The sequence below is a fragment of the Rattus rattus genome, chromosome 6 (assembly GCF_011064425.1).
Source record: "Rattus rattus isolate New Zealand chromosome 6, Rrattus_CSIRO_v1, whole genome shotgun sequence".
Lineage (NCBI taxonomy): Eukaryota > Metazoa > Chordata > Mammalia > Rodentia > Muridae > Rattus > Rattus rattus.
In genome coordinates this window covers 100,170,955-100,198,404 of record NC_046159.1, presented here as the reverse complement: position 1 = coordinate 100,198,404, position 27,450 = coordinate 100,170,955, and the positions used below count along the sequence as shown (strand labels likewise).

The 27,450-nt window shown below is 40.1% G+C and overlaps 1 protein-coding gene and 1 pseudogene across 3 annotated transcripts in view; one reads left to right on the top strand and one right to left on the bottom strand.

Moving 5' to 3' along the window:
- Nucleotides 1-9,549: 9,549 nt before the first annotated feature.
- Braf (B-Raf proto-oncogene, serine/threonine kinase) overlaps nt 9,550-27,450 on the bottom strand; it is a 131,349-nt gene continuing 113,448 nt past the window's right edge. For all 3 annotated transcript variants that reach the window (XM_032906694.1, XM_032906696.1, XM_032906693.1), the window contains 6 exons: nt 27,255-27,301; nt 26,386-26,504; nt 22,048-22,179; nt 15,847-15,981; nt 14,383-14,536; nt 9,550-10,920 (listed from right to left, as the gene is read on the bottom strand). In XM_032906694.1, the coding sequence (XP_032762585.1) occupies nt 10,898-10,920; nt 14,383-14,536; nt 15,847-15,981; nt 22,048-22,179; nt 26,386-26,504; nt 27,255-27,301 (610 nt within the window). In that variant the 3' untranslated portion in view covers nt 9,550-10,897. The remainder of the gene's footprint in view (nt 10,921-14,382; nt 14,537-15,846; nt 15,982-22,047; nt 22,180-26,385; nt 26,505-27,254; nt 27,302-27,450) is intronic.
- LOC116903922 lies at nt 20,259-20,699 on the top strand (annotated as a pseudogene).

Sequence of the window (27,450 nt, the reverse complement as noted above, 5' to 3'; positions counted from 1 at the left end):
GTTCTGTTTCTGATGACAAGTGTCCTTTATTTCCTATTCTCTAACTGCTTGCTGGTCCAAGTGGTTTGTGCCCTTTCAGCTGATCCTCTTGGGTCCCCTGGGATGTAGGTAGGTATTCTCTGAGGCTATCAAAGAACAGATGGTTCCTTGCTAAGCACCACACACTGCATAGTTAGGTTACGTTGTGCTTAAACATATAAGGACCATGCCTCCGCCATGTGTGCCCACAGGTGATGTGACCATTGGATGTGACCAGTCCAGCTTGATTGCTGCCCCAGAGGTTAGGGGTCAGGAGAGTCCATTGCTTTCAAGTGGCCTCTGGTAGGACTGAGAGTCACACCTGACTTAGATAAAGTTTTCTGTTTTTTTCTAAAATGTTGTTCCAAAGTCCCTTCCACTTTCTGTGGCACCAGAGCAGTTATGAGGAAGTCCTCCATCTACAGAGAAAAGTCTGCTGTCAGGTACCTAATCTCTCATCAGGTCGGTCACTTTGGCCATCGGAACAGTGCCAGGATTGGGGGTGGGATGGAGTTCACACCTATAATGTCAGCCTTATGAAGAGTGAGGCCAGGGGATGACAACCTGTCTCAAAATCACCCAGACAAAAAGATTTTTTTAGAGTACTTTAAGAAGGAATGACAGGTGGTAAGTCAGCAATCAGAATTGTGAGAGAAGTCCACTGGATGCTGTGGTAAGGCAGTGCCTTAGGGTTTCCACTGCTGTGAACAGACACCATGACCAAGGCAACTCTTATAAAGGACGACATTTAATTGGGGCTGGCTTACAGGTTCAGAGGTTCAGTCCATTATCAAGGTGGGAAGCATGGCAGTGTGCAGGCAGACATGGTGCTGGAGGAGGAGCTAAGAGATCTACATCTTGATCTGAAGGCAGCAGGAGACTGTGTGCCGTTCTGGACATAGCTTGAGCACTGGAGACCTCAGAGCCTACCCCACAGTGACACATTTCCTCTAACAAGGCCACACCTCCTAATAGTGCCACTCCTCATGGGCCATGCATTCAAACACAAGAGTCTGGGTCCAAACCTTTTCATATTACAGATGATTTAGCTGTACTGAGTAGGAAAGGTCTATAGAAGAACAAAATGACTTACCAAGGTCTAGAGGAAGATGAGGTTCTGTTTGAGAGACAGTCTGAGGTGGCTGTGGACAAGGAAGGAAAGAGTGGGACCAGGTGGTAATTGTAAGCTTCGGTCAGTCATTATGTATCCCCAACCAACTTGTGGCAGGCTTCATACTGTAATACGACAGGTTTTCCTATAACACAGATAACTACTTCCTTTTCTTCGGTTACCACAGAGACCACAGTAGCAGTAGAAGCTGAAGTAAGTGGACAGCTGCCTTTCTCACTGGCAGAGTCCTAGCTATAGCACTAGGGACATGTCCATGGGGCTGTGTTCCCATCTGTGTGAGTGCAGGCAAACTCAACCAGTCCAGTAGAGGGGTTCTCACTCACGGCAGTAGAGCCACTTAAAGTCACAACAGTGAGTTCAAGCAGGATAATCCCGGTAGTTCTTTACCTTAAAGGCAAAAAACAGGAGAGTTATGGGAAGATGGGGTGGAAATTTGCCAAGCTCTTCCTGTTAGTAGAAAAAAACCAAAACCAAACAACAAAACATGGCCAGTGGCTGCATTCCAAACTGCTTTACCTACCTACTTGTGAGTCTCCATGTACAACCTGAGAGATAAAGCACTTCAAGCTCTGGGGGTGTTACCAGGTGTGACCCTAAGTCTGTTTTACTTGCTCTTAGTGTGGGGAAGTACTCAACTTTAATCTTGTGCCTTAATTTATTCCTCATTTGTAAAGCAGCTTAGACTATGCCCAGCAGGAAGGGAATATGCTCTAAACCAGTGGTTCTCAACTTTCCTAGTGCTGCAGCCCTTTAATAGGATTATTCATGTGGTGACCCTCAGCCACAGAATTTTTTCACTGCCACTTCATAACTGTAGTTTTGCTACTGTTGATTTGTAATGCAAATATCTGTATTTTCCTGATGTTTTTGATGACCCCTAAAAAGGGGTTGTCCGACCCCTCAAAGGTCGAGAACCCATATAGGTCAAGGACCACTAATCTAAATAAAAGCAACGGTTTACTTTTGTGACGAATATTTTTAGAATATTTCATCTAACATTTCTGACCACCCTGGGATCGTGGTGTGACTTTTGCAGGAACAGGATGGCTCTGTTTCCCACTACTACCTTGCCATCTGCAGGATACAAGTGTGTACTGTCAGGGAACCATGAGCAGCCCAAGCTGCTGTGAGGACCTAAGGAGCCTCCACTTGCTGTCATTTTCTCTGACTTACCTGATTGATAAAGACAGCAAGTGCAAGTGCAGCACTGTCTGGCAAAAATCCTCTTCTGGGAAGTCAACACTCTAGGTTTCATTACAAACCAATTGTGTATAGATGGGTTCTGACTGCTTAGGTAAGGCACAGCCTTCAGTTTCCTGGGATGAAGGTTCTCTTTCTAATGACTCTCAGCTAGTATTGTGAGTTTGGGAGATATTCAATCCAGGCAGTAAGATACACTGATCACAGCCCTTTAGAAGAGCTGGCATGATAGAGATCTTTGTGAAGGCATTTTGAAAGGTAAATAAAACATCCGCTTTTTACTGGACACTTATTTACATTTCAAATGTTATCCCCTTTCTCCTCTGCAAACCCCCTATCCCATCCCCCATGCCCCTGCTTCTATGAGGGTGCTCCCATACCCACCCACCCATTCCCACCTCACCGCCCTGGCATTCCCCTACACTGGGGCATCGAGCCTTCACAGGACCAAGGATTTCTCCTCCCACTGATGTCAGATAAGGTCATCCTCTGCTATATATGCAGCTGGAGCCATGCAAACCATTCATATTCTGGAGATGAGTTGTATGGAAAACTTCCACGTATGATACATAGAAAAATAACTTTTGTAATTAGACATGGTCATTTAGGAAGCCAGTTTGTAAATACAGAATAGGTTTTTTTCAGCTGAGGAAACTGTAGTTCAGAAATGCTAAGTCTTGACAGCATGTGTAGGTTGGAGAGGCACACACAATGGAAAGGTCAGAAGTGGATCCCTCAGGCCGTGCCCTCCTGCCAAATACCCTTCGCACTGTTCTTGGGGTTCCCAGGGATGGCGCTTTATTTATTTTTAAAAAGATTTATTTATTTAACGTATATGCACTGTCACTATCTTCGGACACACCAAAAGAGGGCATCAGATCTCATTACAGATGGCTATGAGCCACCATGTGGTTGCTGGGAATTGAACTCAGGACCTCTGGAAGATCAGTCAGTGCTCTTAACCGCTGAGCCATCTCTCCAGCCCCCAGGGATGGCGCTTTAAAGCTATCTTTTTTTCTGGAAACTGTCTACTAGGTTGATGTATTTTATCCGAAGTTATTTCAAGTGTTTTTCAAAATAAAAGATTCTGAAATTAAATGCATAAAGTCGATGGGTTAACCAGCACCGAGTGAGCACAGTTGTTCACTTTCAGATGTGTTTGTGGACAAAAATCTGTTACTATAGAAAGGCTGTGATTGCAAGCTGGGTCACAAGGGGAAAAGAGTTCTGAGATCATTTCTACACATCCACCTGCTTTAAAATTTTAAATTAGACCTTCAACTGTGTGTTTACACAGAGAACAGTTACTTTAAACCAAACATGCAGGTCACAACACTGTTAAATGTTTGAGGGTCTTTCTTCACCAAAACTGGATGAAAAGTCTACTCCAAGCTGGCTTTACTTTACCATGCAGGAATCTGGCCAACTTTAACTCCACCCATCAAGGAGCCATCAGCATTGTGAAACCATGTGTGCATTTTAGCCTGGAAATGACTGGCAGCAGCCGGTGCCTTCTATTATTGGATGGCAATGCTAGAAAAATAATCTTAAGGTTTCTCCATGCAGTCAATCTTTATTATAGCAGTATTCGCATATTCACATCAATTACATAGCACTTTTTTGGGGGCCTTTTTTTTTTTTATAATACAGAGTTTTTAAATAACTTTACACAGAAATAAATTTCTTCAATTTGATTTTCAGCTATCTTTTTTTATTTAATTCTCCATGCTTTCTATCCAAACTGAACAATATTTTCCATTATACAAATTTACATGAGAAAAACTCCAGAGTACAAATGAAGGGACCTGAGCAGGTAAGAACTAATGAATTAGGAAGTAGGAATAGGGAAGAAAAAAATTCAAGCAAACATTGAGGAATAAGGGATAAGAGACATCATCCATTTGATTGAAAATAAATGTCTTTTTCTTATGAATTGAAAAATAAGCTTTAAAAATAGTTACTCCATTATAATTTTTGCAAAGCAGGTATAGAGAGGTCTGTGGATAATGAAAAAGTCCCCATCTTTTCACTGGGCACACCCCAGACTCCATGAGAACCTTTTCAATGCTTGAGTGGAACTGAAGTGACATAAACCCAACCTTTGGCAGTTATAGACAAGAGGAATGTATGAGTTGCCATGGGTTCCGGTGGTGAAACAGGAGCCATAGTAATTCACTGCAGTTCAAACATGAAGCATTTCCTCCCCTCTCCCTCACTGGAGACTTGCCCTCAGACCTTTTAGGGTGAGGCTTGGTAGATGCTCAGAGTTCTCTTTTTCCCTGGTCTAAAGCCCAAGACTGGTCTATTTACTAGAACTGAGGAGACATGATGAATGGTGAAGTCCATCCCCTGATGAGTTAGTTGTGTGACTGACTATCTTAGGAGAGACAAGCGCTGTAGAAGCAAAGGGTCAGAAGGACACCCAACAATGGGAACACCATAAATTCTGGTACCAGGACACAATCCATTACATAAGGTGACAGTGAAAGCCAAGCCAAAGTTGTGGAATGGCCAAGGAGATGACCCAGTGAAAAGTGTTTTCAAATAAAGCGAGGAAGAGTACAGCGCGCGCGCGCGCACGCGCACACGCACACACACACACACACACACCTGGTATGTAAACTAATACAAAATGAAGATAAATAAGAAATCAAGGCTAGCCACTTAGACTGGAAGTTAACTAAGAAGGCATATGCTCACAAAGCTGGTCCTAGTCAGCAACGGAACACACATAAACGCATTAGAAAGGAATGGTTTAAAAAGTTCACAGCTTAGAATAAGCACATTATTGCACTCTTGCATTGTATTCCGGTGATTACAGCTCATCTTCCTCCTTCAGTTTTCTCTGAGGCCCTAGATTTAAGTGTCACCCTGCCTTATTTTGGTCCATTTTCTTCCATTTGTGCCCAGTCTGTGAGCTTTGTCTGCTTAAGCTAGCTTGCAGTTTCTTCATGTAACTCACAGCCCAGCCAAACACACATGGGTTCAACAGTCTTAAAATAACAGTGATTTCCAAGGCAACAATAGAACTATGTAACTCACTCACAACCCCCATTCCAGCTCTGTAAACACAGCCTTCATGTCTGTATCCCCTGTGTACACTGGAGATGGGAACCAGCAATTGTGGGTGCTGGATAATGTACTCAGCCTGCCAGGAAAAGCAAATGATTTGCACAAAATGTTTTTTGATACTAACAAGAATAAATATATTTCAGTTCTGTTTTCAAAGAGCACTTCAATCTACAGAATTCTTTACAAAAAATGCACCACAAAAAAAAAAAAACAAACAAAAAAAACCAACAACACACTGGCTGTTGTCCTCATGCACAACTGGTTATATAGCTGCAGTTAGTCAAACCAGGTAAATAAAGTAAACGGTTTAGTGATACTGAGTAATTCATAAAAAGGACAGTTGGAATGGTGGAGACTGAAACAAAGGACCCACACTTCTCACTTTACTAAGGTGTTAATGTTTGTGTATTTACGATTGTGTGTGTATGTTTTAACTGTTAACATTTTATACTGGGAAATGTGGCTTAGTGGTAGAACCTTTGTCTAGTGCATACAAGGCCCTTGGTGCAAGCCCAGTGAAAAGAAAAAAAATTAGGACGTCAGATTCTATCTCAAAAGTACCTTATAGGAACTGTTAATTTTTCCTTTCAAATGACAAAAGTTAGGACTAAGTTTCCATTTAAATGTTTCTGTCAAAATGGAAGTAAAAATAAGTTATCTGAAACTATTAAAGTTATTGTCCCATGAACTGATCCACCACACAAATATGCTGGCCCTTTCCCTGCTTCTGGCATCAGTAATTCACCTTGGTGTCTGAGGGAAACAGCTGAAGGACAACTGGGGAAAGCACACGGAGTTCCTTGGGGATGGTGAGGACAGAGACGCAAGTGCCATAGCATGGAGTGTCCAGCGGCCACACACTGCCAGGTCTCTCACATTCCAACGTCCCTGTATGAAGACACTTCAGGGACACCCCTGCCTTCCATCATGCACCAGAGCAGTCAACAGCACTAGCCAACTCCATTTGCAAACAGGACTTGGGAGGCAAGTTCACACTTGACGCTCTGAAAGCTCAGTGTCTAGGTTGGCAGCATTTCTCTGAAAACAGATCAGATCCACACTTGTCTTTTTCTCATTGAGTTAGTACACGGTTGCTGCCCAGCACACACTATTTCAAAACTAAACTACAGCAGCATCTTAAAAGGTCAAACATTTTGTATAAAAGTTCCATGCTTTGAAGAGCCTATGGGAGTAGAAAAAGTTTCTCTAGAAATGTCACTTAACTGTATTTTCAGTCTAGTTGCTCTATGTGGTAAATATTTCTGGCTATACTAGGGGTTATGTGCTTTAAAAAATATTTCACTGAAAATTTACCATTTTCTTATTTTTTAAATGTGAATTGGCTATAAATTCTTTAGTGCATTTATCTTCCCAGTCTAAATTGCACTCTAAAAAATATTATCACAGCTGAGTTAAACCAGACTGGCCATTCTCTTCACAAATCACTGATTTCTGCTAAAATGTTAGCTTTTTTATTGCATCATGAAGGCACAGTAAGAACATTTGGCAAATTGTCACGATATTTTTCTAGAGCCTCCTTACACTGCTTCACTCCTGTAAGCTTCCTGCTGTCTCTACTCAGAGTGAGCTCCCCATGTGTACTCAGTGAGCTCCCCATCTGTACTCAGTGAGCTCCCCATGTCTACTCATGAGCTCTCCGTCTCTGGCTGTGGTTTTAGAAACAGCTTATTGGTTGACATCTGCTGGCCAAGGTGCTGATATATTAATACTAACAGTGCCAACATGGAAAAGAAGAGAATCTTAGGAACAAAGGGTATTCTTCTACCCTCTTAGCTGGGCAGTCTCTGGCACCAATTCCAACAACAGATACTAACAGTATCACTGCTTAAATGTATAATGCCCTTTAGGACAAAAACGAGTGCTCAACGACAAGTACACATAAAAGTTAAAATTGTAAATCACCTTCATGTTCTAGAGCTCCTGACTTTTCATACTCTAAGATAAATAACTATTCATTACCTCATTCTGAGGAGGTAGTTTTTTTGAAGAGGTCACCTGAACCCTGAACTGTGTTTCCAACTAAAGCTAGACGCTGAGGTTTGCAAAAGGCTGGAGGTGGGTGTGCAGAGGGACAGGTGAGATCTGCAGAGGGATGAACAGCAGCTCTGACAGTGCCTGACAAGCACAAGACATCACGTGATAAAAGGGGCGGGGCTGCACCAAGACAGGAAGTCTCTACAAGGTTTCTGGTTGACAGTGCTGAAGTCTTAAACCACATCTTTACAGAATGCTTTCTTCCATACCATCATCAATCTAGCACACAGTCTGTATTCCACTGTCTTTAGCATGTTTCCTCATGCCTTCCCCAACCTCAACTGTAGAAACGGGCTGTTCAGGAGCCAGAATCTGACAAGTTACAGAGAATCTTCGTTGAAGATGCACTTAAGTACAGATGCTATCACACTGGATATTCTATTTGCAAATTCCTTCTATAAACTACATTTTGAGGTTAATAATATCTCAGTAGTAGAGTTTGGGTCCTGTAGCTGAATAGTGAAAAAGTCCATCAGGAATACTATTTATTTAAATAAAAACAGTTCTATATAGTTATACTCAAACCTTTCAAAGACTTCACTCTAAACAAAACAGATCTCAGGAGGCACTGCAGGCATTCAAGGCCTGGCAGCTGTAGCCTTCCAGGAGTGAAGCAGCCACATTCTGTCTATACAGTCACCCATAAAGTGCTCTGCACAAACAAGGACCAAGACTTCCTTGTATTTTCTTAGGAGCTCAATAAGATTATCTGCAGTCTAAAACCAAAACCAATAAAACCCACAAAAGAAACCCTTTTTATGTTGTTTGTAAACGATAAGAAATAAACTATTTGATAGGAAATAAGGTTTAAATATTAATTTCTATCTTTTATAGTCTCTATTTAAAAAAAAAACCAAAGCAACCCTCTCCATACCCTGAGCCTGGTTTCTGGGCACAGCTTCCTTTAGTATCAACTCTGCTTTCCCTTTTCAAGCGAGACGCCACCCTCTACTGAAATGAGAGGAAGGAGCAAGTCTGTCCCTTTACATTTCGTCTGGACCACTCACATGCTAAGTTCCCTCTCTAAGTGCTGGCCCCGTTCTCCAGCACCGAGGTGGCCTCTGCCACGGCAACCCTTGAAGGCTCTCACTCCTCAGCAAGACCTAAATGTGTATCTGTGCCAAACCTAGCTCTTTCTACCTGATCCTGGGTAAGGGGAGCCAAGCCATGTCCAAAAGCATTTGGAAGGTAACGACGCCTTTCTGTGTGGCACATCACATGGAGAGGCTATTTTCATAACAAGCACAATATCTTCTCAGCTTTGAAAAAATCTAAGACTTTTTTCTATTTATGTAAGACTTAAAAACACACTGTTGTTAACTGATTAATAACTTCAGAACACTTTCTAATTTACTGGGAATATATAAAACTTTCAGTAGGTCTTCTTTTGATGACATTTTAGTTTTTACTTTTTATTATCAATTAATTAATTTTGTTTTTTTTCGAGATAGTGTTTTTGTTTGTGTGTAGTCTTGTCCTGGAACTACGCTGCAGACCAGGTGGGCCTTGTACTCAGAGATCCACCTGCTTCTGCCTCCTGAGTTGCTTGGAGTAAAGGCGCACACCACTATCACCACCGTCTGGCAATGAGTTTAGCAAAATTCATCTAACTGCTGTGAGTACGCTTAAACACATAGTGGTATCAATTATAATTTGAAATTTAAAAATAACTCAAAATTCCATTTTATTTTAGATTCGAAAGTATATGTGTGTGTGTGTTGAAGTTCTTGGTTTGAAGTTGCTAAGTACATATCCTTTAATTTGCATCTTTAAATCCTGGAGATTCAAGCTTCCTGGATAGGAGAGGTGCTGGCCATTAACACATGCAGTTATTTTCTTTACAACTACAGTGACTTTCTATCGCCTTGAGTAAAGGCTATGGGAAGCTGTGGCTAGGCTGTACTTCTAATCTGTGCAAAGACTTAGCGATCTATAAGAACAACTGGTGACAGGCCTCACGCTTTCCTACAACCCCAATGTCCCTAATAGTTCTATTTCTACCTAGGGAACTCAGCTACTAAATTACCCAACCTTTTGAAGACCAGGCTTGGGGAAAAAAGGAAGAAGAAGAATGAATGGAGACACCACCACTTTTATTTTAGGTTGCATATTATAGATAAAAGACTAGAAAGAGGATGGAGGATGTAGTGTAGGAGTGAAGTTGGAAGAAACAATGGGAATGTTAGCAAAGATGTTAGTGTGGATCCAGCAAGTACCATTTATTTAAAAAGTATAAATAATTGTCATTATGCTAAGATTTCCCATAATTTTAGGTAGAGAAAAGGATAATAACCATTTTTTAAAAGTTGTTTACAATTAACAAAAATATAATTTTCAGGGTATATAGTCTTTTGGGAAGTATTCATTTATTCCAATTAAACCTGAAAATTATTTTCTTCGTTTAAATAAAAATAGAAGAAACTCAGAAATTAAGACCTGTACCTTACATTTAAATTACACAAATGTCTCACATTCAAAACTGTCAGTAAGCAGTTTTGTAGGCTTTTAATTAGGTGCTGTCCACGGTGTTTTATGTCCCGGACAAAGGAGCCACGGTAAGTATTTGGTGACTGGAAGAGCTGAGAGGAAGCTATGGACTGTATTTTCCTGAGAATTTGCTACATTGTGGAGGAAACAATCCCCCAACCCTCTGCTCAATTGCTGGACCCAATGAGAAAAGAAGGCAATGTGTGCCAGCACTGCCCAGCCCGAGTGGTTAGGCGGAGCCCAGTGCGCAAGGCAACCCGAGGTGAGAGAGCTGGAGGTGAGGAAGAAGATGCAGCATCCCCTTTTCTCTGCCCCCAAGGCAGTCTCTCCTCAACTCTCACCCACCACTTAAATTTAAAGAGCTTCACTGTGATAGCATTGGTTGAGGACTGGACAGGTGCTACACAAAGGGTATGCTGCATTTACTCCATCCCTCGGAAATTAACGGTGGTGGATAGGGAAAGTGCTCCACGACATAATCCCACAACAGGCAAGAACGATGCTTGGTGATTGAAATCGCCCCATCAGATGACCAGCCACAAATGGATCTGGTGGTTAGAAGGGCAAAGTTGACTGGCAGACTTTCCATAGCAATTTTCCCAAGCTGCAGCAGCAAATTCTTTCCATCATGCCTGACCACCAAAAGGGCAGAATTCGGGGTCTCTCCTCTTTCTTCTTGGGAATGGGCAGAGTTGTATGCACGTGATATTTGTGTTGAAGAAGAAACACGGGCAGCAGAGAATTCTGGTTCCTAAAACATTCTTCCCTCTTTTGTTGAATAGGAAATTCCATTCTGTTCCACACGAGCTTATGCATTGAAAATTTTGTATCTTTAAAAAAAAATTTGAGGAACAGAACTGTGTTTTGATGTTAACAAATTGTATGAACACAAGACTTAAGAAATAAAGAGTAGATGCTGCCATGATGGAGTGGCTACTTGAAGGCTGCAAATTCTCCTGTAGAGGGAGGACAAGAGCTGATTTTAAAAAGTTATCTCGAAAGAACTTCAAGACAGAAAAGCCTTATTTGGATCTTACTGGAAAGGTGGTCAGTTAAATCTATCACAAACCTTGTAACATAAGTCGCTGGTTTAACCCTCACGCCCTAGAATCCACAAAAGAACAGTTCAGCTGTACCAAGAAAACAACAAGCTCCAGGGACTGTCACAGGTAGGGGTCAGGCTGCAGGTCAAGTCACAAACTCACAGCCTTGCAGGCCTCACACAGTGACCTTCCTACTTTGCCACTTCAGTACTGGGATCATAGGAGTGTGTTACCTTGCCTGGCACTAAATAATTTTGCTGTTTGTTTTGTTTTTTTAAGATAGGGTTCTCTTGTGTGGTACTGGATGTTTTGAAACTAGCTCTGTAGACAAGGCTGACCTCAATTTACAGAGATCCGCCTGCTTGTGTCTCTGAGTGCTAGCTAGGATAAAAGATGTCCCATCCCTCACCCCGAGTCATGTTGCTAGTCCCAGCTACTTGTCTTTGTAAGTGCTGTCACGGACTTTTTTATTTTAAAGAATATCTTGCTATATAGATGACCTCAGATTCATCAACTTCTGCCTTAGAGTCCTGGATATTATTACCATTGATTTTCTATTATCTAGGAATAACCTCTCCGGTGTTTAATTTCTGTCAGATTTGGACTGGTTGCTAGGGAATGTTGGCATGTCTCATATATAGCAGATTGCTAACGACTGGTGGACTGAATCCTAAGCTTTGTATGCTGACAGATCAGCAAGATGGTCTTGACCTTGCCACCTTCTTTCTCTTCCTCATGCTGGGACTACCAAAGTCTCAGCTCTCTAATCAGGTTTTACTAATTAAATTTTGCTTTCCTAACCTGAATACAACTAACTGGGCTACAAAGAGTCATACTATTTCTATAAAGGATTCTTTTTAATGATTAACTAATAAAAGGCACTGTTGAGCCAAAAGACCACAGAAGGCAGTGAGGCATAGTGGTTCCCACTTGTAATCCCAGCACTTGGCAGGTAATGGTAGGAAAACCTGAAGTTCCAGACCAGCCTGGGTTGATTAAAAAAAAAAATAGCACCACTTAACAAAAATATACAGAAAGGGAAAGTAATTTAATTCTAGTGCTTCCAATTTCTTTGTATCTCTGTTACCTACAAATTTTACCTCCCATATTTTAATATACTTCCATTTTGGTCACTTTCCCAGTGAGCCAAATGGGAAGGGGAAATGAATTACTATGCACTCTATGAGTAATGCTTGGGAGCCTATGGGACAGCACATGAGTTTCTGAGCAGCTTGAGAGAGCCTAGAAATGCCAATGCTGGTGAGCTAATACAGGAGAAAAGGAGAAAGACAGGAAGGGAGGGGAAGGATGAAGTGTGAGAGGGTCATGAAGACTACCAGTAGGGATGAAGGGTAGCAGCGGTGAGCAGAAAAACAAGGACAAGGACAGGAACACACTAGTAAGACAGGTATGCTGGGAGTTAGAGAAGGAGCTCCACTAAAAAACATTGCTCCATGTTCTGTATTTCATACGCTTAAAATGTTCGAGTACTCTATGGACCAAGTAAATGTTGTAAAAACTTCATTAGGTACATATACCACCACCCACCAATAAACTCATCTTAATGGCACCAAAGATTTAGAAATCCTGAGTTTTGATGGTTTCTAATATATTACATTGTGTTATCTCTTTTCCCTCATTTCCTTTCCCATGCCAGTGATCAAATACTATGCAAACACTCGCACATTGTATAAAGTCATCTACCACTAAGCTGTATTCCCTAGTCCGAAGTTTTCTGAGACAGGGTCTTTATGTAGCCCAGTCAGACCCTGAACTTATCACCCCAATTGCACTGTGCTGGTGTTTTTTGTTTGTTTTGTTTTTGTTTACTATGAGAAAGGTTCTCTTATATTTAGAATCATGAATCAGTATATAAGATTACAATGGCATTCGTAACTTACCCAAATTAGGGACAAAAGGTAAGTCATAATAACTAACATGCAGTTTTCTTATGTGAAATCTAGCAGTACAGGTAGAGCGAATATTTCATAAGTTTATCTATGGTACTTACAAACTCAATTACCATTAAAGTTTTCCCGATTTTCTGCTCTATTGTTTTCAAAGGAGGATAGCATGTATGCAATATGACCTGTCTGCTGAGTGATGCTTGCTGTGGGTTGTACTAAGCATTATCATAAGCCTAAACTAAATAAATATCAACAGGCTTTGTCTTTAGGTGACTATGAAGTAGAGATGGCAGCATTTTTTTTAAAGACCACATGATTTCACTTTTCTGCTTTTAGATTTTTTCCAAGTCACAGGAAAATTATACTCCATCACAGTTACACACTCATTTTTTATACATAAAAAATGTAAACATTAGAGGTACATGAAACTGTGGAATGCAAGAAGAGAGTATCAGTTATTCACCATGGATGGGATCTTCCTGGACAGAGACTATCAGGGAGAAAGTTTATGAGACACAAGGCTAAGTGACTGCTGGCTGCCGTAAGTACACCAAAAAGGTAAGGCTAACCTAATACAATCACTTAAAACCCATTACGTGCTTGTTTGGCAACCAATTATCTAAAGAAGCAAAACAAAAACAAAAAGTAAACACCCTAAAGATCCTTGCAATTTTGTAAAGTTTTCTTTTGGGGAAGGAAGTAAGAATAAAGGGCAGGGTATCTGCAAAAGAAATTCGACTTTTACACATGTACGGCATCTTTAACATAACTGTCACCTAAGAGGAGTCTTAACTTGTACTTCTCTATTAAAATCCAACGTTAAGTCATTTACCCAAGTCAAATGTGCCACTGTGATATTTTTGGCACTCACATCCACAATTTATTAAAAGAAATGATCTATTGCTTCAAGGAAATAAAGGACTTCCACACACTCTAAACCATAGTTAAAAAAAAAAAACAATGCCTATAGGAAATTAAGTATAAAGGCCAAGCCCGGGATTCTGTGGTTCTATTATCTGTCAGTTCACAGAGCGGACAGACAGAGGCTAGCCTACTGTGGACTTCCCACCTGTACACATGCAGAGGGAAGGGAAGCTTCCCTTCCTCTGGAGTCCCTGTGACGAGTGACCATTCATAACGAGAACTGCAAGAGCAAACTGAGGGAGACCTTGAGCTCAATGATGGGAACACTCAGAATAGGAAGTAAGACCTCTGGAAGGGGCACTGAAAATGTTTATCAGTGTTTGTGCATTTTTATGCATTGATGTTGAAAATTCAGTGTTCAGTATAATTTTAAGATTTGGAAAACAATTTCTAAGTTTTTAAGCATAAACACTCTTTGGCTCACCTATAACTATCAGAGTACCCTATCTAATTTAAATGTAAGGATAACTGTTCATTTGCTTTTGTTGCTACCTTACTCTAATGTCTGACTCATTCAGTTTGTTTCAGTGGACTGGGAACCCACCATATCCCCCTGCTTGGATGGGTGTTTTTGGAGAAGCACAAGCATACAGACTAAAATCTTCTGTTTGGAAACCAGCCCGATTCAAGGAGGGTTCTGATGCACTGCGGTGAATTTTTGGCAATGAGCGGGCCAGCAGCTCAATAGAGGCGAGAATCTGTAAGAAAGAAGAAAGGGGTGGGGGAGGGGACAAAAGAGAAAACAAGAAAAAACAGAGTGCAGAATAAAAATCTGGGTAGTATAAAGTCTTAAGAGCTCATCATCTTAGAATGAGATTTTACTTGAGCATTGTTTTCAGCTTGACTAATGAACAAAGAGAAACTGTGTATTTCTCCATCAGCACACAAGTAAAAAATGCTAACTAGCACAGTAACAAGGTTTTAGATCCGTGCACAGCTGACTGAGTAAGTCACTCACAGTTACTGTTTGCTTCTATTTCAGATCATTTGCTAGCCTCAAAATGAATGGTCAGTAAACATTTAAAACTAATTACAACCCCCAAACTCTGGCTCTAGGGGATCTAATATCCTCCTGTTTCCTTCCCAGGTACTTCAACTCACCCACACACACACAAATTGTTTTAAAGACTATGTTAGGTGTTGTAGCAGACACCTTTAATCCCAGCACTCACTGAGGCAGAGGCAGGAGGATATCTGTGAATTTCAGGCCAACCCAGTCTACAAACTGAGTCCCAGGTCAGTTGAAGTAAGACCCTTTATATAGTGCATATAGTATGAATATAATAAAAAACAATAAAATTAATAACATATTAGTATATAATAAAACAATATATAGATATAATTAAAATTTTAATAAATACATAAAAAGTTTAAAAATCTAGCATAAACAGAAAACTTATGTTTATTTTACCATCAAGAATAACACCTGGTCAAAACTGTAAGTAGAAAAGTAAACCATCAGAGGCAACACAGTCTAAGGTTCTAAAGCACCGTGAGTACAAGTGTGTTAACTGTGTAAAAACAATAGGAAAAAATCAGTATCAACTGTTCAGCTTTTCATTGTTTATAAACTCATAATGTTATTTTCAACTTATGTGAAAGGATTCTAAGATCAAAAAGTTTGAGAACTATGGCTGGAGAGATGGTTCAGTTCCCAGAACCCACAACAGGGCTCCCAGGTCTTTCACCTAGCCTTCAGGGCACCAGGCACACAAATGATACACACATACATGCAAGCAAAACACCCATACGCAAAATAAAATAAAATAATTTTAAGAGTTTGAGAACTGCAGGAAAAACGCAAGGTCTTGCTAAAGAGCTTGTATTGGGATCCCAAAGTTCTTTCAGCTTTCATAAAGTCACTGCCTTGTTTGCTCATCCGGATCTGCAGAGTCCCAACTCAAAATCCAAACTGTATCTATCCCTCTACTCCCCTGCATCACACTACGAAGCTGCAAGTACAGATTATGCAGTGAGTAACTTTGGGGTGTCAGGATGTCTTTCTTACTTGGGGAAAGAGTGGTCTCTCGTCTCTTTTCTTTTTGAGGCACTCTGCCATTAATCTCTTCATGGCTTTTGGACAGTTACTCCGTACCTTACTGAGATCTGGAGATAGGTATCCTCGTCCCACCATAAAAATTATCTGAAGGGAAACAGGCAAGTCATACATTCTTATTAATAACTAATAAACAATGCAAACTTAACCAACTATACATTTATGGCATTTGTACTTTCCTATATGTACATTAGACTCTGAAACACTCAATACAAATGTTAATGCCTGGCCTCCTAATCCATCACAAACTGTTGGCAACCCATATCAACAAGATGCGAGTTTATTTGTGGCTCCAGGCCTATAGCAAACCCTTCTAGTGAATGAATCCACTTTTTTTTTTTTTTTTTAGGGGCTGGGGACCCAACCCAGGACGTTGTGCTTCCTAGGCAAGCGCTCTACCACTGAGCCAAATCCCCAACCCCATGAATCCACTTCTTATATCACTCCTTATCTAGTGGTATCCCACTGACAGTGCTCAGAGACATTGGTGAGATGAAATAGTGCTTATTTCCTTTACAAAAGATGACTGAATACTATTTGTTGTTGGGCGCCTTGGCTGGTAAGTCCTTTATGCGTGTGTAAAGGGAACAAAACAGTTAAGCACATTATAGTTGTCACTTGGCAGCTGCAGTTAGGCACTACTGTCCTAGAAAGTCATTTACCTACACCACCAGAAGCAGAGCGTCCTCCAGGAGAAAGGAGGTCAAGAGAGATGAAGCTAAAAATCGCCTGTCTTGTAAAAAGGCTGGTCTTCATTAGAGCTTTTCTAATTTCTTCAACTCTTAAATATTTGGCTCCTTGGAGGGTGGGCAGAGCTAGGTTAAGAATATTGTGTCTGAGGGAAGAGGGGGCCGAAGAGAAAGGACTTTGAGAGGGGCAGATTAGAGGGTAGCATGAACAAAGTGAACTCCATTGTAGACAGAGCTGACGAATTTTAGAAGTGGTCATATCTGAAAGTTATTTCCTGTTTGATGACAAAATTTCATTGATGAACCAGTAGTAAAGCTTTACTTCAATGTTGTCTCTGCGATCCAAGTTAAAGAGAACCCTGAAATACACTGGAGCAGTAGGAGATAAGTAATAACTGAGGACACGTAACTACTGCTGAGGCCTTCATCTAGAGGAAGAGACTGGCCTGCCATCACACAGGACAGCAGTTCAGATAGCTTATATTCCTAGAAAAGGCACGGGAGATTTAAAAAAAATAAAAAGTCTGCAGGGCTGAAAACCTTGGGCTTTTGGACTATATATATTATCTATTTTGGTATTAGAAACAATTCTCTGAGGTGTAGGGATTGATCCCCTGTTTCAGATTAGGTATTCAGTGCTCAAAAACCAAAAACCAAGGGACTTGTCCAAAATAATACGGCTAAGAAAGTGACAACAAAGAACTGGGAGACCATGCAGGTGCAAACCCTGCTCTGCCTGCAATGACTTCCCGTGCTCTGTCCAGCTAATCCGGAGTATGGAGAGAGCAAGGCCTAACTAAACTCCCCTTGTTTATCATATCATCCTTTTTCTAGAGTTCCACATCTTTTAAAAATGATAATAATGTTCTCTTCACCAACAGCTGTAATGACCATATCTACTCCTTTATTTGATTATTAACATTTTTGAATATGTCTCATCCACATCCTCTAATGAGACAAGCGGTCCTTGGAAAACAGGGCTGTCTAGCATTTATGTACTTTTTTTTTTTTTTTTTAAACAGAGCTGGGGACTGAACCCAGGGCCCTGCGCTTGCTAGGCAAGCGCTCTACCACTGAGCTAAATCCCCAACCCGTACTTTTTCTTTTGACTTGAATCTTAAAACTAATTTGCCAGAGAACCACTTAGGTGTATATGTCAAGAGTTTTCCCTGTTGTACCTAACCACTATTTTAAAAAAGGCCTTTACACTTTACCAATATGGACTCTAGTACATATCATTTTAGGTTACAAAGATTACGGGACATCAAGAAGACCTTCCCAAAAATGAGTGTCTAAGTAGGCCTTAATGAACTACAACAAATTCCTTTCAAAATTTCTTGGTTTCCAATTCCTCACTTTCAACAGTTAATTTTCAGCTGACCATTAAAACACTTTTTAATGACAAATTACAATTTTTAGTATGTCATAGAAATGAATTCAAGTAACTGAGAGACATGGTCTGCTGTAAAGAGATAGTCTTGTCATCGTTCTAAGCCCTGTGACTTTTACAACTAGAAGTTCTTTAATCCAAACTCCTGTTTTCATAAAAAACAAACCTTGGGGTTGGGGATTTGGCTCAGTGGTAGAGCGCTTACCTAGGAAGCGCAAGGTCCTGGGTTCGGTCCCCAGCCCCGGGGGGGGGGGGGAATGCTAACAAACCTTGCAGTAAGATGACCTGTTGATACAGATATTGAGTCCAAGGCCTGCCATTGTATCAGAGTCTTGCTTTGAGTTTACATGCAAAACACACCCTCCAAACCATGGAAGGGAGAGTACAGACGGATGGTATCAACACTGCACAGTAAAAAAGGTAGTTGTTCTAACTTTCCATATAAAAGAAGAAAATTCATGGATTCCCAGAAGTCTAATCTGACAGTCCTCTGAAGGAACAGTTTGAAGAATTTAGGGTACACAGGACAATCAAGTAGAATTGAGTGGAAGAATTTAAATTTTTCCCTCCCTCCCTCCCTCCCTCCTGCCTTCACTAAACACAAACTTGGCTTTAGACTGGAAAATTCTAGGAACTTCAACTATACTACCAGGAAAAATTAAATGATGAAGGCTTCATCCTTCTGCTGGTCACTCACTTCTCTCAGAGAAAACAAGCCTTTCTGTTACTTTCATTTATTATACTCTCATGGAGACAAAGCACCTCAAATGCCAGTAAGTAGCCAAATTCAGCACTCTAGTATGCTTCAGATTTCTCGCCCTAAACAAAAGCTAATTCATAGTGAACCATGATCTTACTACAAGGCCTTAAACCTTAGACTGGTAAGATAGCTCACTGGGCAAAGGCATCTGTCATCGAACCTGACGATCTGAATTTGATTCTAGGGACTCACATGGAAAGAGAGCTGACTCCTGAAAATTGTCCTCTGATCTTTATGTGTCACTCAATCACAACAACAAATAAATAAAAGTGAAAACAAAATGATCCTCCATCTACCTATTCTCTGTCTGTCTGTCTGAATCAAAATCCTTGTGGGTTGAAGGTCATACAGAGACTCAGTATTCTTGTCTGCTGAGGCTAAGAGCTTTCTTCTTTTTTTTTTTTTTTCCGAGCTGAGACCGAACCCAGGGCCTCGTGCTTGCTAGGCAAGTGCTCTACCACCGAGCTAAATCCCCAACCCCGCAAGAGCTTCCTTCTTAACGTTCTCTTTAATCATAACCTTCTGCTTTACTGTGGGCGCAGAATCAATGCAGCCATGAACAGCAGACTGAAATCGCTGAATCTGTAAGTCCTTACCAAATCATCACATAAAGTACAGGCTTAGAACACACTTCTTTCATACCATATCACAGCTGAAGTTTAAAAGTCAGATTATCAACAAAAAACTGAGAGTTTTATCTATTGACCAAAGCTAACATACAGGGCCAGAGACAGCTCAGTTAATAAAGCTCTTGGCACACAAGCCTGGCAACGTGAGTTCAATATCTAGAATCTACATAAAGGCGGAAGGGAGAACTGAGGCCACAAAGTTGTCTTTGATATGCACATAATGCTTTACAAACACACAATTACAAAATAAGATTTAAAAATCCCTCAATGAAGGAACATAGTGATACATAAAGCCTATCACTTTATTTGCTTGCTTTTACAATTTGGAATGATAATTCTCATCTTTGGTATCCTGGCTGGGTTTGTATGTCAACTTGACACAAGCTAGAGTCATTAGAGAGAAAGAAATCTCAGTTGAGAAAATGCCTCCATGAGATCCAGCTGTAAGGCATTTTCTCAATTAGTGATCAATGTGGGCGGGCCCAGCCCACCATGGGTGGCACCATCCCTTGGCTGACAGTCCTGTGTTCTATAAGAAAGCAGGCTGAGCAGGCCATGGGACACAATCCAGAAAGCAGTACTCCAGAGGCACTGCATCAGATCCTTCCTCTAGGTTCCTGCCTTATTTGAATTCCTGTCCTGGCTTCCTTTGGTGATGAATATCAATGTGGAAGTGTAAGCTGAAAAAACCCTTTCTTCCCCAATTTGCTTTTTGGTCTTGGTGTTTTGTTGCAACAATAGAAACCCTAAGACATTTGCTATGCTTCAGAACTATTCCTGAAGCATAAAAAAGTGTAGGTACTTGGACTCTATCCTATGCAATCAGTCTGCTCTAGAATCTCCATTTAAAATTTATTTTAGCCTTTTGTGGCCATCGCTGGATCGCAGCCACTAAAATGAAGTTCAATCCCTTTATGATTCTGACCGAAGCAAGAACTGCAAATGGCATCTCAATGCACCTTCTCACATTCGGAGGAAGATCATGTCTTCCTCTTTTTCCAAAGAACTGAGACAGAAGTATAATGTTTGGCCTATGCCCATCCAAAAGGATGAAGTCCAGGTTGTTTGAGGACACTACAGAGGCCAGCAGATTGGCAAGTGACCCAGGTGTGGAGGAAGAAATACGTCATCTACACTGAATGAGTCCAGTGAGCGAAGCACAACTGTCCATGTGGGCATCCACCCCAGCCAGGCTGTTATCACCAGGCTAAAGCTGAACAAGAACTGCGAGAAGGTCCTGGAGAGGAAAACCGAGTCCCGAGAAGTAGGAAAGGAGAAGGGCAAATATAAGGAAGAAAGGATTGAGAAGACGCAGGAGTAGAGATGCTGCATACACGCCTTTCATTAAAGATGGCTTAAGTTGTAAAAAAAAAAGTTTTTATTTTAAATTAAATGTGTGAATTTACATCTGTATGGAGATGAGTATGTGTGTGCAGTTGCCCATGAAGGCCAGAAGAAGGTGTTAGATCCCCTGGAGTGGGTTGTGAGTGACCTATGGTGTGGGTTCCGGGAACAGAACTCAGGTCTCTTCAAGAGCAGTATACTCAGATGTGCACCATCTCTTCAGCTCTTAGGATCGCCATTTCAAAGCAGTCTTTTAGGTGATTACAGTGCTACCACAACATAAATACACTAAACACCGCTTACATGTTAACTATCTTAATGATGTTTAATTGCTATTACCCTCCTCTTTACTTATACACCCACACACTTAAAAAAAAAAGATTTATTTATTTTACATGTATGAGTGCTTTGTCTGTATGTACATCTGCACACCAGAAGAGGGCATCAGATCATATTATAGATGTTGTGAGTCGCCATATGGTTGCTGGGAATTGAACTCAGGACCTCTGGAAGAGAAGTCAGTGCTCTTAACCACTGAGCCATCTCTCCAGCCCCCACCCACACAGTTTTTAAAAAATGTTGAGGCATCACTTTAATGAATTGTAAAGACAATTCATTCACTTTTTGGCACTGGTAAATTGGAACTGATGGTACAAACTACAATTCCCAGTACTCTAGACATGAAGGCAAGAAGATCAAGATCTAAAGCCCTGCCAAGATTACAGAATACTATTCTGTTGAAAGGCGAAGAAAGAGTGGGAGAAGGGAAGCAAATACAGAAGGAAAAGCCTAGGGAATTTGGTGTGAAAACACAGATGAGCAATGTTTTGTGAGGTGTGACTGGTATCTTTAGGAAGAAGAACAGAGTAAGAACATAGGAAAGGGAGAAGGAAAGATGCACCCCTCTGGTAGAATTTTCATAACAGACAAGTCACAACATTATGGAACAGCCATTTCATAATTTCTTCTCTAGTTTTGTTGTAAAGGTGTGTGTGTGTGTGTGTGTGTGTGTGCGTGTGCGTGTGCGCGTGTGTGTGTGCACCAGCACAGCAGGTGCCAGAGTTTACTCCTTTAGTTCTGCTTTAGTCAAGAGACAGGCTACACTCCACTGTTATACTTGTAGTTTCTAGTCACAAGATTGGGGATGTCATTCATTGTAGCATTTCTGACCAACATTTCAAGTAAAAGCCTCAATACCAACAAAAGCACACAAACATTTTCTAAAGCTGATCAGAGATTGGGAGCGCTATCACTTATATTTACCTCCATTTCCATACTTCCTATAGAGAGCCAGAGCCTTAGGAGAAACACTAAAATAACTCCTAGATGACAGATATTTACCTGATCCCTGTTGTTGATGTTTGAATAAGGTAGCTGACCAGTCATCAGTTCATACAGAACAATCCCAAATGCATACACGTCTGACTGAAAGCTATATGGGTTTTTATCTTGCATTCTGATTACTTCGGGTGCCTGTTAAAATATAAGAAAAAAAATTTCTAGTTTACCTTTAACTTTAATTGAATAAAGACTGAAATAAAAACAACAATTTACAAAGTAACACCTTATTTAAGAAATCATTTACTATGTAATTCTTCTAATGGTCAAGGAAATAAATCCAAATAAGATAAAGGGGAAAATCCCTGTTTTATAAATTCTGTAAGAGTTCTTTTGAGCTGAGATTTCATGGTACATTATTAAGATTTTATAATTTTATCAGCAACCTTCTCTTTCTGAATAAACATCAACATTGCCATGTGGCCATTTCTCAAGGCTATCCTATCAGAATGAGTTTCCACTTCCTAGTCTTGATTGGCCAAGAAATACTAGACTTGCACTTAGAAAAAACTTGGGAGTAGGTACAGGAATTAAATTTTGTCACTGGTATATATGATTTTCCTCAACTCAGGGATTGTTGGAAAATAATGGTAAAATTAGAGGCTGATATCATTTCAAGTTACACCATAAGTGTATAGCATGAAAATGCTTTTTTAACAAAAGTAAGATATTATAGGTTGACTCGTTAAATTTTTAGTTGTTGCTTCTAGGGCAAACAAAAATCATTATCTACCAAATTTTCACACAATTTAGTCAGTCTACTGTACAACTGGGTTTCTTATTTCTATGGAATACAATGAATGACTGCTAAAGAACGAGAGTTTCTCCCTTCGCTTTGCATCCCTTACACTGTTCTGTCAGAAAGGAACTGAGGAAGTGGCAAAGGGTGTTAGTGAAACTTGGCAAACTGAGCAGGAAGACAGCGTTCTTGTTCTTGTCAAGGAAGTATCTTTCCTGAGGAATAAAAGGACTCAACTCTAGCTGCAAGTCAGAATTGCCTGTGAAGCCTACTCAGTGCTGACTACACTCCAGTCTGATACAGAACATCTGAATCTACAAGTGGGACCCATACACTGCTATGCAGAATTCTATACTTGGGTCTGCTGCTTGCCCAAAGTTAAGAAACACTGATGGAAGATCTGTGGGAAACCTGAAGAGATTAAAGGACAACAGCAGAGGAAGATGCTTTCTCCACTTGTTTTTGTTATGGATTTTGTTGACAGGTGCTATTTTTAGTGACATGGGATAAAACAAACCACATACAACTGTGATAAGATGGACAAGTTATTTTTTTGGATTGGGGGATAGATTTTAGTTCAGTTGAAGAACTGCCTTTTAAAATTTAGTTTGCTTTTACTGCTGATAGATGGCTAGACAAAAAGTGCATGCCATCTACTTAAATGAAATGTATGACAGATCTTTAATTTGTTACTTAATAATTTTTAAGGCACTTTCTTTTTTCTTTTTTTTAGATTTTTTAAAATTTATTTTATGAATACGCTATAGCTGTCTTCAGTCACACCAGAATAGGGCATCAGATCTCATTACTGATGGTTGTGAACCAATATGTGGTTGCTGGGAATTGAATTCAGGACCTCTGGAAGAAGAGTCAGGAGTTAACCCTGAGCCATCTCTCCAGCCCAATTTGTTTGTTTATTAAAAATTTCACATAAATTTATTTCTCTTCTAAGATATAAATGAAAGTACAAAAGACTATTGTAAATAATTTAGAGGACCACATAAACTAGTTTATGACCAAATTATTTTTTCAAGTTGTGAATATTCCTCACCCTCAAAAACTTGACAGGGTCTCATTATATAGCTCTGGCTGTCTTGGAACTCACAGAGGCCACCTACCTCTACCTCTGCTTCTGGGATTAAAGGCCTGTGCTACCACAACCAGGCTATTTATTTCAATTTTTATGTGTATGGGTGTTTTGTTTGTATATATGTCTGTATACTGTGGAGGCCAGAAGAAGACTTCAGATCCCTTGGAACTGGAGTTTATAGATATTTTGGAATTGCCATTGGGTTCTGGGAATTAAATGCAAGTCTTTAAAAACATCAGCCAGAGCTCTTAACAACTGAACAGTTTCTACAGCTCCCCATATTTCTTTTCTGAAGGCAGTTATCAACCTGAAAGATTTGATCAACAATGAAGTGCATTATCATCTGGCTATTCTCGTTCTCTTAAGAAACTTCAGCATGATTGAACATAAGATTAACTCATTGATCCAGGGCATCAACAGAAAAGTAATCAGAAGGAACTATAAAACATCTTGCCTAATCCTCTAATAACTATATGAACTAAGGCCTTTGAAAAAGAGCAAACCCAGAGACTGGACCCAGAGCAACCGTTGCACCACTGTTTTTTTTTTTTTTTTTTGGTTCTTTTTTTCGGAGCTGGGTACAGAACCCAGGGTGTTGCACCACTGTTAAATGGACTGGTGAAGCATGTGAACCATCTGTCTCAAGTTTTTGCTTCTATAAATTTCAGAACCAAAAAGCTCCCCCCCCCCATCTCCCTGGGACACACTGTGAACTTTCTTAGAATTATGTGCCTAAAAGGTTCTTGAAAGCCAGATTATTAGTCTCTTCTAATAGTTAAAACAGTTAAATATATGACCAAAGGATTTTAAACAGACACGTAGCTAACTGTAATATAGGGTCTTGTCATCCTCTGGTCTGACCTAACGTTTCAGATGAAGAGGCTCAAGGAAGGCTAGGAAACATTGAGGTTAAAGGCCAGAGGACAGTTCTCTTGCCCACCTCTGAAGGGCAGCTTCTTCTCTCTCACTTTGCCACTTGTGATCCCAGAGATCGTCGTCAGTCTAAGGCTACTATTTGGAGAGTCTGCTTCTCGGAGACTGCTACATATTATTCTGGACGTTTAGGCAAATGTGGGTTTGAAAGCCCTTCTAACTTTTCTTTTTCTAGTAGGGTGACCCAACAGTGTTAGGGAAGATTAATTTAAAGATTAAAACTGCACAAAGATGTTTAGTATACCTGTATTCAGCTCACAGTTGATATTTCAAAGATCTTTGAACTCAGAATTGTTTTTATTCAGATATAATTGAAGATCATACAGAGTGTCTACATGGACTACTCTGTGAATATTTAAGATATTAAAACTCAACTGACTATTAAATTACTAATTCAATTTAAATATTAAACACATATTAGCAGAGAATACCTACTCTTAATAAAAATAAAGCTCAGTGACAACAGAGCTACAACTCTCTGTGCTCTCTGACTTAATAGCAACGGGCTTAGAATCTTGTAGTTGTTTTTATATTTGGCCAGCTGCACTATGTCATTCCGACTGATGGATAGGAAGAAAACTGATTTCACAAAGGAAAGATCTATGGACTCCCTGAGAGGTCACATGGAATCACTGTGGGTTCACAGCAGGATTCCTAGAAATAACTCTTCAATAGCCTGCTGCAGTAACTGTGTTCTTATCTTTTAGAGAAGACAGACCTGCACAGAGGGCACGGGATGTCTAAAAATATCCTCTTTTTCTTTTGTCTTTCCTCTTCCAATTGGCCCATAATTATGAAGTTCTTTCTAGTGTGAAGAAGGTTTATTTCCAATTTTAGCTCAAATAAAAGTGTGAAAGAGCCTTTATGTTACGAACAGCCCTGTCTCTGACTGTGTCTGCCTCTCTCTCTCTCTCTCTCTCTCTCTCTCTCTCTCTGGATAGGTCTCTTAAGATGTGCCTTAAATGGCAATGGCAAACCTTAAAAAAAAAAAAAGTCAGCAGAATACACAGGCCATTTGAACATAAAAGTTTTGTTTTTGTTTCTGTTTTGAGACAAGGTCTCACTCAACTCTGGCTGGTTCTGATCACAGAAATACACCTGCCTCTTTCTGCCTCTACCCTCTGAGTATTGGGACTAAAGGTGTGCACCACCAAACCCAGCAAACAAAATATTTTAAACAATTTTAAGTAACATTTAAACAATTTATGTATTTTGTTTAAATATACCGAAACTGGTATTATAATAACTTTTTTAAAGACAAGAAAAAAGACCATTTACACAAAAAGTAAGAACAATATTTATTCTTTGTTTCTTGTTCAAAGACAAGGTCTCACTTTATAGCTTTGGCTGTTCTGGAACTATGTAGACCAGGCTGGCTTCAGACTAACAGACAACTACCTGTTTTTGCTTCTAACTGCTGGGATTAAAAGCATGTGCCAGCATGCCTGCCTTCCAAGCCTATTCTGTGACTAGTGGGAACTGTAAAGATACTGTCAAGCCCAACAGTGACTTTCTAGTAAGCAGTCACTCATTTAGGATTGAAGAATGCAATCAACTGAGAGACATCCTCAATTCTTACCATCCACAAAATAGATCCAGACAACTGTTCAAACTGATGGGACCCACTCCATCGGGACTTCACTGTGGCTAGACCAAAGTCACCTATTTTTACCGTGAGGTCTTCATGAAGAAATATATCTGAGGTGTAGTAAGTAAAGGAAAACACAGATCTCATTTTCATACTAGAGAAAGCATTTTGAAGATTTCAGGTAAGAGAGCTACTTTCTATAATTCTATAGTAATATTTTCTTTTTAAAATATAGTGATTCATATGATTCCTGAAAGTCAACAAACATGTTTTAAACAAGAATTCGTTCTATTTAGCTTATATGACCTACTTTAAAGATGTCTCAGGCCTGAAATATGTGAGCATAAGGTTAAGACACCTTCCTAAGCCTCTGGGAGATCTGGGAACTTTCTAATTTGACTTGGCCCAGATATGCTTTAACTCTGCTGGGGAAGCTGCCAGGTTCTTTATTAGAAAACCATGATATCAGAAAGGAGCCATGGGGACGGAGAGAAAGAAGAAAAATCGTTTTTCTCATGTTACTGTTAAATAATTTTGAATCTCATCTACTACCCAGTCAGATTAGATGAAGTAAAGCAGTTGCTACAAAATATCCAGTTTATAAGGCACATAAAATATAAGCAAGCAAGACAAAAAGTCCTACTATGATTGACTTTTGATAGACTTTCCTACAGTGCCCAGTCCTGCAGAAACCCGATCAGGCTGGATCTGCTCTATTATACTCTCATGCAAATTGGGTTCATTTTCTTTACAGAATATGAAACTTAGCACGAAACTAGTTTTACATAACACGAAGACAAAATGTAGAGGAAAAAGTCAGGGTGGTTTCAGACTCCGCAGACCAATTTCAGGAAGGATACTATTACTCTTGAGGTCTCTGTGGATGATTGACTTGGCGTGTAAGTAACTGAAAAACAAAACATCATTTTAACCTGAGACACTGAGTAGGACTCCAGCCTCAAAATCTAAAGAACATACTTAGTGGTGTACAGACATACTCAGAATAATGAAACAACTGAAACTGATATATTGTGATAACCTCTTTACAGAATAATT